The 16,318-nt window shown below is 43.5% G+C and overlaps 1 protein-coding gene across 2 annotated transcripts in view; it reads right to left on the bottom strand.

Moving 5' to 3' along the window:
• NUDT17 (nudix hydrolase 17) overlaps positions 1–16,318 on the bottom strand; it is a 121,666-nt gene that overhangs the window by 17,592 nt on the left and 87,756 nt on the right. For both annotated transcript variants that reach the window (XM_053704514.1, XM_053704520.1), the window contains one exon: positions 12,123–12,215. In XM_053704514.1, coding sequence (XP_053560489.1) covers positions 12,123–12,215 — 93 coding nt within the window. The remainder of the gene's footprint in view (positions 1–12,122; positions 12,216–16,318) is intronic.

The raw sequence follows: 16,318 nt of genomic DNA, 5'->3' as shown, positions 1-16,318 counted from the left end.
ATCCTCAAATTTAAATATTTTCTATACAAACACATCCAGACACTTCTGGATCCAATAATATTTTACACAAAAACATCTGTGTCCTTTCAGAACCAACACTTTTTTACAGAAAACATGCCCGATCCATGTCTAATTTAGGCAGATATACACAAATGTTTTTGTTTTCCACACAGACACATCCAGATACTTTTACAAAAAAACCATCTGGTCCCTTTAAGAACCAACACTTTTTTACACAAAAAACAGCCAGATCCTGCCGGATCCATGCCTAATTTAGACAGATATACACAAATGTAAGTGTTTTCCACACAAATACCTCCAGATACTTCTGGATCCATCACTATTTTACACAAAACCATCTGGGTCCTTTCAGAACAAACACATTTTTTACACAAAAATAATCTGATCCTGCCATAGCCATGTTTATTTAGACAAATATACACAAATTACATTTTTGTCCAAACAAACACACCCAGGCACTTCTGGATTGCACAATTTTTTACACGAAAACATCTAGGTCCTTTCAGAACCAACAGTTTTTACAGAAAAACAGCTGGATCCAAACTGTTGGTTCTGAAAGGACCCAAATGTTTTTGAGTAAAATGTTGTTGGATACAGAAGTGTCTGGATGTGTTTGTGTGGAAAACACTTCAATTTTGTGCATATTTGCCTAAATTTGGCATGGATCCGGTAGGATCCAGCTATTTTTCTGTAAAAAAGTGTTGGTTCTGAAAGGACCCAAATGTTTTTGAGTAAAATGTTGTTGGATACAGAAGTGTATGGATGTGTTTGTGTGGAAAACATTTTTTTTGTGTGTGTATCTGTCTAAATTAGTCATGGATTAGGCATGGATAGCAAAAAATAATAAAAAGTCCACAAGTCAAATAACAAGCCAGGAATCAAAACCAGAACTGGTAGTCAGACGAGCCGAGTCAGGAGCCAAAGCGAATAGTCAGACGAGCCGGAATCAGGAACAAGGAGAACAGCAGAGTCAGGAACAAGCCAGGGATCAGGAACCAGGAGGGACGTAAGACAGCCAGGTAATACACAGGAGCTCTCACAAACAGGTCTGAGACAACGCAAGGGCAAAGCATACTGGACAGAGGCCCTTTAAATAATATTTGATAACATCACAATTCTGAGACTGCATCCTGTCTCACACGGATGATGTACACCAGTCTGGCCATAAAAGGAAGTGCAGGAAATGAGCAGCATCACACAGTATGCACCAGAGTCAGCAAGAGAGGTGTGTCCTAATCCTCCTCCTTCGAAGGAACGGTTAATTCACAATTTGGATGTGGTTCGGGCCTTGATGTTCTATCTTTAGACTATGAAGGAATCTGGCAAAAGGAATGATGTCCATGCAGGACACCATGAGACAAATTACCTCCATACACCGAGCCTTAAGGAGGTCTGGAGGGCAAGACAATTGGAAGTTAGCTTGTAACATCTCTGACCTGAACCAGATTATCGTCTAAGTATGACGCTACTGCTAAACCTCTGGTTCTGGCCACTGCGAGCAGAGCCCCTAGAACAGCGGTCGCCAACCAGTGGTCCGTGGACCACTGGTGGTCCACGAGAAGACGTTGGTGGTCCTTGACACCATCAAGCAGGAATGAATGTCCTCTGATGGTGTCACCCCTGTCGCGCCACAACTCCCTACAGTGCCTGGCTGGACATCAGTGAAAAATCGGTTAAATTACAATCTCCCTACGCACATTGTGTAATACTGAGCAACTTGCGTGGCTAGATTGTATTTTTAACTCCTCTTGCCCGGCACGCTGCTCAGAGGAAGATGCTTCCATTCTAAAGCCAGCAGAGGTTGGTATAGTCTTGGCTTGAAATAGTGGAATTAAAGTATATTAAAAAAGAAAATTAATTAATTTTCTTCCCTTTACCTGTTTTTGTAGTAGTTTTCCTAATTCCTTCATATTGACTTACATCACTGTTTGCCTTCCTCCCCTCCATCTTATTTTTTGTATTAAATATTATTTTTCATTCTAATAATTGTATTCCACATGAATTCCAGTAATTGCCATCCAGCAGATCAGCCATATCCCACCAGTATTATAGTAATTGCCAGAAATATCAGTCGTGGTTAGCTCACATCCATTTTGAGAGCTTTCTGATATAAATTTAATTTATGATTCTGATATCTGTCTATGATCATACCACTGTTCCCTCTAAGACCAGTTTTTTGTGCGGACCAGCAGTGAAACAGTTAATCAAGTAACCACACCCAGCAATTAGCAAACATTGCACAATGCAGACTGGAAGGTATGGTTCTCTTATTAACTGTTTCACTGCTGGGCTGCACACAAAACTGGCCTTAGAGGGAACACTGGATCATACGTAATTTTGAATAATTCCTAACTGGGGAAGTAACTTGGAAGTCTTGAGGTCCTTTTAAACATTCTTTTTACCCCACTTTCTGCCTCTCTGTTTCCAGCTCAAAAGTTGGCACTCGCCTTCATCTGAAATTTGGAAGTATTCTCTCAGTTTTGTCATTTAATTAGTTCATTCCAAAAAATAATTTTTTAAAATGTATAACTATATACATAATGTAAACTTAGCTATGGTTATACTAGTTATGTTTATACAGTATGTGTGTGGATATATATATATATACTTATACACACACACATTATAGAGGTTTTTACCTTTAAAAAGAAATTAATGTTAGTGGTCCACGGGATTCAAAATTGTGAGTTCAGTGGTCCCTGAGGTCCGAAAGGTTGGCGACCCCTGCCCTAGAACATTTGTAAAGACTCTTGGAACAGTAGCTAGACCAAACGGAAGTGCAATAAACTGTAAGTGCTGTTCCATGAACGCAACTCAGAGGAACTTGAAGTGTTCCTTGTGTATTGGAACGTGAAGGTTAGCATCCTTCAGGTCTACCAGGGTCATGAACTGTCCTTCCTGAACTAAGGGAAGAATGGACCGTATTGCCTCCATCTTGAATGAGGGGACAGATAGGAATTTGTTTAAACACTTTAGGTCCAGAATCAGGCAAAAAATACCCTCCTTCTTTGGAACCACAAAAAGGTTTGAGTAATATCCCAGTCCTCTTTCTGCTAGAGGTACCGGTACAATGACTCCCAGGGAGGAGAGATCCCTCACACACCCTAAAAAGGCCTATCTTTTTATCTGGCCTTGAAGACAGGTTTGACGAGAGGAATCTGCCTCTGGGTGGATTGGACTTGAAACTTATCCTGTATCCCTGAGCAATGACCTCCAGGACCCACGGGTCTTGCATGTCCCCAAACCAAGCTTCCGAAAAGAGTGACAGTCTACCCCTACAAGATCCAGATCTGGATCGGGGGCCATCCCTTCATGCCAACTTTGACTCGCGGGCTTCATGTCCTGCTTGGATTTATTCCAGGACTGAGCCGGTTTCCAAGTCCCCTTGGATTGCTCACCCTTTGTGGAGGGCTGCTGACGTTGGACCTTATTCGAACAAAAGGAATGAAAATTAGGACCTTGCCCCTTAGGCTTTTTCTTCTTATGCTGCGGTAAAAAAGCACCCTTGCCTCCAGTAACCGTGGAGATGATTGAGTCCAGGCCAGGACCAAAAAGAATCTTTCCCTTAAATGGGAGGTAAAGTCGTCTAGATTTCGAAGTCAAGCCAGCAGACCAAGACTTCAGCCAGAGTGCCCTACGGGCTAGAACAGAAAAACCTGAAGCCTTGGCATTCAGGCGAATAATATGCATATTTTCATCACAAATAAAAGAATTAGCCACTCTCAAGGCCTTAATTATTTCCTGGATCACGTCGATGGGATTCGCACCAATAGGAAGCTACTTCAGCAATCGCAGCAACAGCCGCTGCCGGTTAAAACAAATATCCTATATGTTGAAACATCTTTCTTAACAGAGTTTCTAACTTCTTATCCATGGGCTCTTTAAACAATGAACTATCCTCAAGAAGGATAGAATTGCGCTTAGCAAGAGTAGAGATAGCGCCATCCATCTTAAGGATGGAACCCCACAACTCCAATTGAGAGTCCGGAACCAGGAACAATTTCTTAAAGGAAAAAGAAGGGGAAAAAGAAGAAACAAGTCTCTCCCATTTATTCTTAATAATGTTCACCACCCTGTCCTCGTAGACCTTATCTAATTTAGGAATACAAGGTTCCTCAGGCAGTTTAGGCTCTGAAACCTCTAAAGTAGCCAAAACTTCCTTTAGCAGAAAGCGTAAATGTTCAATCCAAAATCTAAAGTCTAGTTCCTCTGCAGCTGGAGGCTTAGAGGCAGCAGATTCTGACCCAGAAAGAGCATCCTCTGAAGTATCAGAGAAATTTTCATTAACAGATAATCTGGTATCAGATAAATCCAATAAGCTAGCAGATGACCCCTGGGAAGGATAGTAATATTTGACCTTTTGCTTGCGCTTAGCAGGGCAGGGTAAAGCACTGAAGGCCGCAGACACTGCCATTTGTAACTGTTCAGTAAAGTCTGGTGGTAAAAGGACTTTGTCTCCGGCAAACCGCACGGTCAGGAAGAAAAGGATATCAGTGTGACCACACCCGGTCACGTGGTGCACCATGCAGGACCACCCCTGCTATAGAAAAAAGCGCACCAAGCCAAACAGGCTGCACAGCTTATCCAAAACTAAAGTAAAAAGCTATATGTTCTAACTGCTGCCTGAGCTTCATCTCACACATGTAGCAGCATAAACATAATAAAAAACTAATTATATGATTAACCCGCCCTGTTCAATAATCCCCTTCCGGAGATATTAACCTTTGATTCCATACAGATAAAAACATAATTTATGCTTACCTGATAAATTTATTTCTCTTGTAGTGTGTTCAGTCCACGGGTCATCCATTACTTATGGGATATATTCTCCTTCCCAACAGGAAGTTGCAAGAGGATCACCCAAGCAGAGCTGCTATATAGCTCCTCCCCTCACATGTCATATTCAGTCATTCGACCGAAACAGGACGAGAAAGGAAAAACTATAGGGTGCAGTGGTGACTGGAGTTTTAATTAAAATTTAGAACTGCCTCAAAAAAAGACAGGGCGGGCCGTGGACTGAACACACTACAAGAGAAATAAATTTATCAGGTAAGCATAAATTATGTTTTCTCTTGTTAAGTGTGTTCAGTCCACGGGTCATCCATTACTTATGGGATACCAATACCAAAGCTAAAGTACACGGATGATGGGAGGGACAAGGCAGGAACATTAAACAGAAGGAACCACTGCCTGCAGAACCTTTCTCCCAAAAACAGCCTCCGAAGAAGCAAAAGTGTCAAATTTGTAAAATTTTGAAAAGGTATGAAGTGAAGACCAAATTGCAGCCTTGCAAATCTGTTCAACAGAGGCCTCATTTTTAAAGGCCCAGGTGGAAGCCACAGCTCTAGTGGAATGAGCTGTAATTCTTTCAGGAGGCTGCTGTCCAGCAGTCTCATAGGCTAAACGTATTATGCTACGAAGCCAAAAAGAGAGAGAGAGTTGGCCGAAGCCTTTTGACCTCTCCTCTGACCAGAATAAACGACAAACAGAGAAGAAGTTTGCCGAAAATCTTTAGTTGCCTGTAAGTAGAACTTCAGGGCACGGACTACGTCCAGATTATGCAAAAGACGTTCCTTCTTTGAGGAAGGATTAGGACATAATGAAGGAACAACAATCTCTTGATTGATATTCCTGTTAGAAACAACCTTAGGTAAAAACCCAGGTTTAGTACGCAGAACTACCTTGTCTGAATGAAAAATCAGATAAGGAGAATCGCAATGTAAGGCAGATAACTCAGAGACTCTTCGAGCCGAGGAAATAGCCATCAAAAACAGAACTTTCCAAGATAAAAGCTTAATATCAATGGAATGAAGGGGTTCAAACGGAACACCCTGAAGAACTTTAAGAACCAAGTTTAAGCTCCACGGAGGAGCAACAGTTTTAAACACAGGCTTAATCCTAGCCAAAGCCTGACAAAAGGCCTGGACGTCTGGATTCTCTGCCAGACGTTTGTGTAAAAGAATAGACAGAGCGGAAATCTGTCCCTTTAACGAACTAGCGGATAAACCCTTTTCTAAACCTTCTTGTAGAAAAGCCAATATCCTAGGAATCCTAACCTTACTCCATGAGTAACTCTTGGTTTCACACCAATATAAATATTTACGCCATATTTTATGGTAAATTTTTCTGGTAACAGGTTTCCGAGCCTGTATTAATGTATCAATTACCGACTCCGAAAAACCACGCTTTGATAGAATCAAGCGTTCAATCTCCATGCAGTCAGCCTCAGAGAAATTAGGCTTGGATGGTTGAAAGGACCCTGAATTAGAAGGTCCTGCCTCAGAGGCAGAGACCATGGTGGACAGGACATGTCCACTAGGTCTGCATACCAGGTCCTGCGTTGCCACGCAGGCGCTATCAGAATCAACGATGCTCTCTCCTGTTTGATCCTGGCAATCAGTCGAGGTAGCAACGGAAATGGTGGAAACACATAAGCCATGTTGAAAACCCAAGGGGCTGCTAGTGCATCTACCAGCACCGCTCCCGGGTCCTTGGACCTGGATCCGTAACAAGGAAGCTTGGCGTTCTGGCGAGATGTCATGAGATCCAGCTCCGGTTCGCCCCAACGAAGAATCAGTTGAGCAAACACCTCCGGGTGAAGTTCCCACTCCCCCGGATGAAAGGTCTGGCGACTTAGAAAATCCGCCTCCCAGTTCTCCACGCCTGGGATGTAGATCGCTGACAGATGACAAGAGTGAGACTCTGCCCAGCGAATTATCTTCGAGACTTCCAACATCGCTAGGGAACTCCTGGTTCCCCCTTGATGATTGATGTAAGCCACAGTCGTGATGTTGTCCGACTGAAATCTGATGAACCTCAGTGTTGCTAACTGAGGCCAAGCTAGAAGAGCATTGAATATTGCTCTTAACTCCAGAATGTTTATTGGGAGGAGTTTCTCCTCCTGAGTCCACGATCCCTGAGCCTTCAGGGAGTTCCAGACTGCCCCCCAGCCTAGTAGGCTGGCATCTGTTGTTACAATCGTCCAATCTGGTCTGCGAAAAGTCATTCCTTTGGACAGATGAACCCGCGACAACCACCAGAGAAGAGAATCTCTGGCCTCCTGGTCCAGATTTAGTAAAGGGGACAGATCTGAGTAATCCCCATTCCACTGACCTAGCATGCATAGTTGCAGCGGTCTGAGATGCAGGCGCGCAAATGGCACTATGTCCATCGCCGCGACCATTAAGCCGATTACTTCCATGCACTGAGCTACTGATAGGCTTGGAATGGAATGAAGGACACGCAAGCGTTTAGGATTTTTGATAACCTGGACTCCGTCAGGTAAATCTTCATCTCTACAGAATCTATCAGAGTCCCTAGAAAAGGAACCCTTGTGAGTGGTAACAGAGAACTCTTTTCCACGTTCACTTTCCACCCATGCGACCTCAGAAATGCAAGAACTATCTCTGTATGAGACTTTGCATTTTGAAAACTCGACGCTTGTATCAGAATGTCGTCTAGGTACGGAGCCACCGCTATGCCTCGCGGTCTTTGTACCGCCAGAAGTGAGCCCAGAACCTTTGTAAAAATTCTCGGGGCCGTAGCCAACCCGAAGGGAAGAGCTACAAACTGGAAATGCCTGTCTAGAAAGACAAACCTTAGGTACCGATAATGATCTTTGTGAATCGGTATGTGAAGGTAGGCATCCTTTAAGTCCACTGTGGTCATATACTGACCCTCTTGGATCATGGGTAGGATGGTTCGAATAGTTTCCATTTTGAACGATGGAACCCTTAGGAACTTGTTTAAGAACTTTAGGTCCAAGATTGGTCTGAAGGTTCCCTCTTTTTTGGGAACCACAAACAGATTTGAGTAAAACCCTTGCCCTTGTTCCGTTCGCGGAACTGGGTGGATCACTCCCATTACTAAGAGGTCTTGTACACATTGTAGAAATGCCTCTTTCTTTATTAGGTTTGTTGATAACCTTGACAGATGAAATCTCCCCTGTGGAGGAGAAGCTTTGAAGTCCAGAAGGTATCCCTGAGATATGATCTCCAACGTCCAGGGATCCTGGACATCTCTTGCCCAAGCCTGGGCGAAGAGAGAGAGTCTGCCCCCCACTAGATCCGTTTCCGGATAGGGGGCCCGTCCTTCATGCTGTCTTAGGGGCAGAAGTAGGCTTTCTGGCCTGCTTGCCCTTGTTCCAGGATTGATTGCTTTTCCAACCCTGTCTGTAACGAGCAGCAGTTCCTTCCTGTTTTGGAGCGGAGGAAGTTGATGCTGCTCCTGCCTTGAAATTACGAAAGGCACGAAAATTAGACTGTTTGGCCTTTGATTTGGCCCTGTCCTGAGGAAGGGTGTGACCCTTACCACCAGTAATGTCAGCAATAATTTCTTTCAAGCCGGGCCTGAATAAGGTTTGCCCTTTGAAAGGAATATTAAGCAATTTAGATTTAGAAGTTACATCTGCTGACCAGGATTTAAGCCATAGCGCTCTGCACGCCTGGATGGCAAATCCGGAGTTCTTAGCCGTGAGTTTGGTTAAATGCACAACGGCATCCGAAACAAATGCATTAGCTAGCTTAAGGGCTTTAAGCTTGTTCATAATCTCATCCAATGGTGCTGTGCGAATAGCCTCTTCCAGAGACTCAAACCAGAATGCCGCTGCAGCAGTGACGGGGCGCAATGCATGCAAGGGGCTGCAATATAAAACCTTGTTGAACAAACATTTTCTTAAGGTAACCTTCTAATTTTTTATCCATTGGATCTGAGAAAGCACAACTATCCTCCACCGGGATAGTGGTACGCTTGGCTAAAGTAGAAACTGCTCCCTCCACCTTAGGGACCGTCTGCCATAAGTCTCGTGTGGTGGCGTCTATTGGGAACATTTTTCTAAATATCGGAGGAGGGGAAAAGGGCACACCGGGTCTATCCCACTCCTTGCTAATAATCTCTGTAAGCCTTTTAGGTATAGGAAAAACGTCAGTACACACCGGTACCGCATAGTATTTATCCAGCCTACATAATTTCTCTGGGATTGCAACCGTGTCGCAATCATTCAGAGCCGCTAACACCTCCCCTAGCAATACACGGAGGTTCTCAAGCTTAAATTTAAAATTTGAAATTTCTGAATCCGGTCTCCCCGTATCAGATCCGTCACCCACAGAATGAAGCTCTCCGTCCTCATGTTCTGCAAATTGTGACGCAGTATCGGACATGGCTCTCGTGTCATCGGCGCGCTCTGTCCTTAACCCAGAGCTATCGCGCTTGCCTCTTAACTCAGGCAAATTAGATAATACTTCTATCATAACATTAGCCATATCATGCAAAGTGATTTGTAAGGGCCTTGATGTACTTGACGCCACAATCTCACGCACCTCCTGAGCGGGAGGCGAAGGTACTGACACGTGAGGAGAGTTAGGCGGCATAACTTCCCCCTCGTTGTCTGGTGATAATTTCTTTACCAGTAAAGACTGACTTTTATTTAAAGTAACATCAATACAATTGGTACACATATTTCTATTGGGCTCCACATTGGCTTTTAAACATAATGAACAAGTAGATTCATCTGTATCAGACATGTTTAAACAGACTAACAATGAAGGCTAGCAAGCTTGGAAAAAAATCTTTCAATAAATTTACAAGCAATAGAAAAAACGCTGCAGCGCTTTTAAAACACAAAAAAACTGTCACAGTTGAAATAACATTGAACTAACTCAGTTATAGCCAACAATTATAACAGTAAATGAATGAATTTAGCAGAGGATTGCACCCACTAGCAAACGGATGATTAACCCCTCAATACCCAAAAAACGGATAATCAATTTAAGATTTAACGCTTTTATCACAGTCAAACACACTGTCACAGGTCTGCTGTGACTGATTACCTCCCTCAAAAATGAATTTTGAAGACCCCTGAGCTCTCTGGAGACGTCCTGGATCAAGGAGGAAGAAGCAGGAAGACTGTGCTAGAATTTTAACTGCGCAACAAGGCGCTAAAAAAGGACCCTCCCACTCATATTACAACAGTGGGAGACCTGTTACAACGGTTTCTATGCAGAAATATATACGTTAGCCATATGGAAAAAAATCATGCCCAAAAAGATTTATCACCAAAGTACCTCACAAAACGAATAACATGCCAGTAAACGTTTTAAAAACAACTTTCCAGTGTTATGCAAAGTTATCACTAAGCCTGCTACCAGTCGCTTCTACTGCAGTTAAGGCTCATACATTTATTTCAGTATTAACAGTATTTTCTCAGTCAAATTCTAGTCCCTAGAAAATAACTCAACTGCGCATACATTTATCAGCCTGATAACAGTCGCTACTACTACATTAAAGGCTGTACTTACATCATATGGGTAACAGCAGTGTTTTCTTAGTCAATTCCATTCCTAGAAAATATTACTGCACATACCTCATTTGCGGGGAACCCCGCATGCTATTCCCTTTTCTGAAGTTACCCCACTCCTCAGAATGTGCGAGAACAGCCAGTGGATCTTAGTTACGTCTGCTAAGATCATAGAAAACGCAGATTCTTCTTCTAAATACTGCCTGAGAGAAAAAAACAGCACACTCCGGTGCCATTTTAAAATAATAAACTTTTGATTGAAGAATAATTAGGTAAAAAACTCCTATCTCCTCTCGCGACCTCCTTCTTTGTTGAGACTTGCAAGAGAATGACTGGGTATGAAATGTGAGGGGAGGAGCTATATAGCAGCTCTGCTTGGGTGATCCTCTTGCAACTTCCTGTTGGGAAGGAGAATATATCCCATAAGTAATGGATGACCCGTGGACTGAACACACTTAACAAGAGAAAGGAGCCACACTGTGACCCTGTCTTCTTGCATTATCATATGTGTATAAAAAAATGAAACAATCTTACCAGAATCTATGCTGTGGAACAGAAACACAGCCTCTCAAGTTTGACAGTCTTGTAGCATTGTTCCTGACATGGACTTGAGTGACGGAAGCAGGCAGTAAAACTCATCAACACTGATTGCTTAGGAGCTGTTAATATGAGTCTGGATGGGTTCGCAGAAAGATTCACCTTGCATCTCCAGACCCTAACTTTCTCACTGAGAGGCTGACAAGACTACTTAAAACTCCAGTCCCATTCCGAAGGGTACTACCCTCCATAAGGAACTACTTCGTATTTCTGACACTTCTCTGCCAACCTCCTGTGACGAAAGGCAAAAAAAGACTGGGATATGAGGGAAGTGGGTGAGGTATTTGAGCCTTTGGCTGGGGTGTCTTTGCCTCCTCCTGGTGGCCAGGTTCTGAATTCCAACAAGTAGTTATTGCACACTCTGAATGCAGTCCTGGAGTTTTTGTTTTTTTTTTTCTACAGACTTTCATAGTATTTTGGGTCAGAAGGCAACTTCTGTTACATAGTCTTTTGGGGCAGAAGGCAACTACTCTTTCTTTAATTTCATGGACGAAGAGTTTACTTCACAGTTTGCTTTGTGACAGGACAGTAACATATTTACGTATTCCAGCTCAATCAGCTCATTCTGTGTCTACTTCTTGGGCTTTTAGGAATGAGGGTTCGGTGAAATACATTTGCAAGTTTTTCGCAGGAAGATTCTTCAGACTGCAGTTTCTGGTAAATTATTGCCTGCCTTCTTTTCCTTTTGTCCCACTCATTTCTTTGTGGACTTCACAGCTTGGGTATTAGTTCCCAACAGTAATGAATGAATTGTGGACTCTCGTCGACATTAGAAAACATCATTTATTCTTAACTGATAAATTCCTTTCTTGGTGGTGAGAGTCTACAAAACCGCCCCAAAAATTATTTTTGTCTGCAGTTTTAGTTAGCACCTCTACTCTATCTTTCTTCCTCCTATCTTGGCTATACAAAATACTGGGAGGGATCAGGAAGTAGGAGATATAATTAAGCTTTTTCTGTAGGGTGTCTTTGCCTCCTCCAGGTGGCTAGGTGATGAATTCTCAACAATAATCAATGAATTGTGGATTCTCACCACCAAGAAAAAAAAAGGAATTTATCAGATAAGAATAAATGATGTTGTTTCCAAAAATGCTTTGATTAATTTCAAACTAATGCCTTATAAACACAGAGTGTAGAGATAAAAAAAAGAATAGAACTGGTTGTGTCCCTTTAAAAAACAATAAACAAAGTGGGGTTCAGGCACTGTTACCTCCCAAAGCCCAAGAATACTCCAGGAGAAATGCCCTTCCTGCAGATGTAATCCAGTCTCTTCGTGAAGCTCTCGCAATCCGGCCTGCAGCAACTATAAGACAGAATATTATTATTATCAGGTATTTGTAGAGCGCCAACAGATTCCGCAGCGCTGTAAACATAGTCGGTGTACAGGATAGCTTTTGTAGGGGTCAAGTGGGTAGAGGGCCCTGCCGAGAGTTTCACTGTTGTAGTCGGCTCTTATGAAGCGATCTGTAAACAGCTGGGCCCATAGGCTTACAATCTAAGGGGTTCAAGGGGAAAGCAATGGCGTTAGGAAAGGTTAGTGTTGGTTGTATGCATCCCTGAATAGTAAAGTTTTTAGGGAGTGCTTGAAGCTGTTAAAACTAGGGGAGAGTCTTATGGAGCGAGGCAGGGAGTTCTACAAGATGGGGGCCAGTCTGGAGAAGTCCTGTAAACGTGAATGTGAGGAAGTAACAAGAGAGGAGGAGAGGAGGAGATCCTGAGCTGATCGAAGGGGACAGGAGGGAGAGTATCTAGAGACAAGTTCTGAGATGTAGGGGGGAGCAGTGCAGTTGAGAGCTTTATATGTCAGGGTGAGGATTTTATGTTTAATCCTAGAGGCAAGAGAAAGCCAGTGATGGGAATGGCAGAGAGGTGCAGCAGATGAAGAGCGACGAGTAAGGAAGATGAGTCTGGCAGAGGCATTCATAATGGATTGTAAAGGAGCTGTGCGGCAGCTAGGTAGACCAGAGAGGACGGAATTGCAGTAGTCGAGGCGGGAAAGGATGAGAGAGTGGATTAAAGTTCTCAACAGTAATATAAGAATATAGTATATACAGTATATATATCCATTTCAAATAACTGAAATAGCCTTAGTGGGTGATTAAGACCATAAGGGGATTACATAAATGGATTCTAAGGCTTTATGCTAGTGGGAAGGGCAGTCATGATGCAATGGGGGTTCTATAGATATGTGGCAAAACATATGAACAGTGTACTCAAAAAATTATGTTATCCATATAAAAAAAAGCAAAATCTAAATGTGTGCGTGATTAAAAAAAAAAAAAAAAATTAAAAGCGGTTTACATTTAAATTGAAACTCATACAGGTATGTACTACTGCTCATTGGCTGATAGGTACTTCCTACTTACGGTCAATGAACAGTAGTAGGAATTACCTATGAGCCAAACAGGTAGGTAGTGCTGAGTTGTGTTAGTTTCAAATTAAATTAAATTAAAGGGACTTTAAACAGTTTGAGATTTTTTATATGAAATGTCTATTTACGCATAATCAAACAACTTTGCAATATACATTCATTATTTATGTTGTCCTTTTAAATGCAATTTAGCTCTGAAAATAACTGTGCTTCATATATTTCCCTTGTTGTCTGCAGACTAAAGCGCAGATTGGCATCTATAAATAAGGCAAATGGTGGGTGAAGTTTTGCTACAGTAAAAACATAAATTATGCTTACCTGATAAATTAATTTCCATCTGTGGGAAGAGAGTCCACGGCTTCATTCATTACTTGTGGGAATTAAGAACCTGGCCACCAGGAGGAGGCAAAGACACCCCAGCCAAAGGCTTAAATACTTCCCCCACTCCCCTCATCCCCCAGTCATTTTGCCGAGGGAACAAGGAACAGTAGGAGAAATATCAGGGTATAAATGGTGCCAGAAGAAAAAAATTAAATTTAGGTCCGCCCACCGGAGAAACGGGCTGGAGCCGTGGACTCTCCTCCCACAGATGGAAATCAAATTATCAGGTAAGCATAATTTATGTTTTCCAACTTAATGGGAGGAGAGTCCACGGCTTCATTCATTACTTGTGGGAAACAAATACCCAAGCTCTAGAGGACACTGAATGAAAAAAATGGGAGGGCAAAAGAGGCGGACCCTACTCTGAGGGCACCACAGCCTGCAATACCTTTCTCCCAAAAACTGCTTCCACTGAAGCAAAAACATCAAATTTGTAAAACTTTGTAAAAGTATGTAAGGAGGACCAAGTAGCCGCCTTACAAATCTGCTCCATAGAGGCCTCATTCTTAACAGCCCACGAAGAGGCCACAGCCCTAGTTGAGTGAGCTGTAAACCTCTGAGGAGGCTTATGTCCCGCTGTCTCATAGGCCAAGCGAATCAAGCTCCTCAACCAAAAGGATAGGGAAGTGGACGAGGCCTTCTGCCCCCTACGCTTCCCCGAATACACACACAACAAATAAAGATGAAGTCTGTCTGAATTCTTTCGAGGCCTGAAGATAGAACTTCAAGGTTCGAACCACATCCAAATTATGAAGCAACCTTTTCTTTGAAGAAGGGTTAGGACACAAGGAAGGAGCTATTATCTCCTGATTGATGTTATGATTCGACACAACCTTGGGAAGAAATCCTAACCCAGTGCGAAGTACAGCCTTATCGGCGTGAAAAAACAGATAAGGAGGCTCACATTGCAAGGGTGCCAACTCAGAGACTCTGCGTGCTGATGCAATAGCCAGTAGGAATAGAACCTTCCAAGAGAGAGTTTTAATGTCAAGCGAATGCATAGGCTCAAACGGAGCCTTCTGCAAAATCTTAAGTACCAAGTTTAACCTAGTCTAGGTTGAACACCCAAGGCCCCGCTAAGGCATCTATCAGCTCTGCCTTGGGAACCCTGGACCGCGACCCGTATCTGGGTAGCTTGAAGTTGAGTCTAGACGCCATGAGATCTATCTCCGGAATCCCCCATCTGTTGAAGATTTCCGCAAACACCTCCGGATGGAGAGACCATTCCCCCAGATGAAACGATTGTCTGCTTAGAAAATTTGCTTCCCAGTTGTCCACACCCGGAATGTGGATTGCTGATAGCGAACAGTTGTGGAACTCCGCCCATTCCAGAATCCGAGATACTTCCCTCATGGCTAGGGAGCTTCTCATTCCCCCCTGTTGGTTGATGTAAGCCACCGAGGTAATGTTGTCCAACTGAAATCTGATGAATCGGGATGACTCCAGGAGGGGCCAAGCCCTCAGAGCATTGAAGATCGCTCGAAGTTCCAGAATATTGATCGGGAGAAGTGACTCCTCTCGAGTCCACCTGCCCTCTGCCTTCCTGGCACGCCAAACAGCTCCCCATCCTGACAGGCTTGCGTCCATGGTCACAATCTCCTAGGATGGTCTCAAGAAGGATGTCCCCTGGGACAGCTGGCCCAGACAGATCCACCAAGAGAGGGATTCCCTCGTTTGGTTGTCCAGAGAGATCTGTTGAGATAGAGTGATCGCCGTTCCATTGTCTCAACATGCACAACTGAAGAGGTCTGAGATGGAACATGGCATATGGAATGACATCTATGCTGGATACCATGAGCCCAATCACCTCCATACACCGGGCCACAGATGGCCTTAAGGAGGTCTGAAGGGCAAGACAGCTGGACGCAATCTTGCAATGTCTCTGATCTGTAAGGAATATCTTCATGGATATTGAATCTATGATCGTGCCCAGAAATTCCACTCTGTTGCTGGGAACCAGGAAACTCTTTCCCTCGTTTATCTTCCATTCATGGGATTGAAGAAGGAGAAGAAGAGTCCTTGAATGGTCTTCTGCTAGACTGCATGTTAAAGCCTGGATCAGGATGTCGTCCAGATAAGGTGTCACTGCACCACCTCTGGCTCTTGCCACCACGAGCAGCGCTCCCAGAACCTTCGTAAAGACTATTGGCACAGCCGCCAGACCGAACGGTAGGGCAACAAACTGGAAGTGTTGGTCTAGAAACGCAAATCTAGGGATCTGAAGTAATCCTTGTGGATTGGAATGTGAAGGTAAGCAATCGTTCAAATCTATTGTAGTCATAAACTGTCCCTCTTGAAGTAGGGGCAGAATGGACCTGATTATCTTGAACGATGGGACCGACAGAAACTTGTTAAGGCACTTTAGGTCCAGAATCGGGCGAAACGTGCCCTCCTTCTTTGGGACCACAAAAAAAGTATGAATAATACCCCAGAACTCTTTCCGCTAGAGGAACTGGTACGATTACTCCGAGAGAGGAGAGATCCCTCACGCACTCTAGAAAGGCGTCTCTCTTCTCTGGGCTTGAAGATAGGTTTGACAGAAGGAATCTGCCTCTGGGCGGATGTCTTGAACCCTATCCTGTAACCCTGGGCGATGACCTCCAGAACCCAAGGATCCTGAACGTCTCTCATCCAAGCCTCTATGAAAAGCGATA

Source organism: Bombina bombina, chromosome 1, assembly GCF_027579735.1.
Source record: "Bombina bombina isolate aBomBom1 chromosome 1, aBomBom1.pri, whole genome shotgun sequence".
NCBI lineage: Eukaryota > Metazoa > Chordata > Amphibia > Anura > Bombinatoridae > Bombina > Bombina bombina.
The sequence above is the reverse complement of the archived record's forward strand: the minus strand, read 5'-3'. Positions and strand labels throughout refer to the sequence as shown.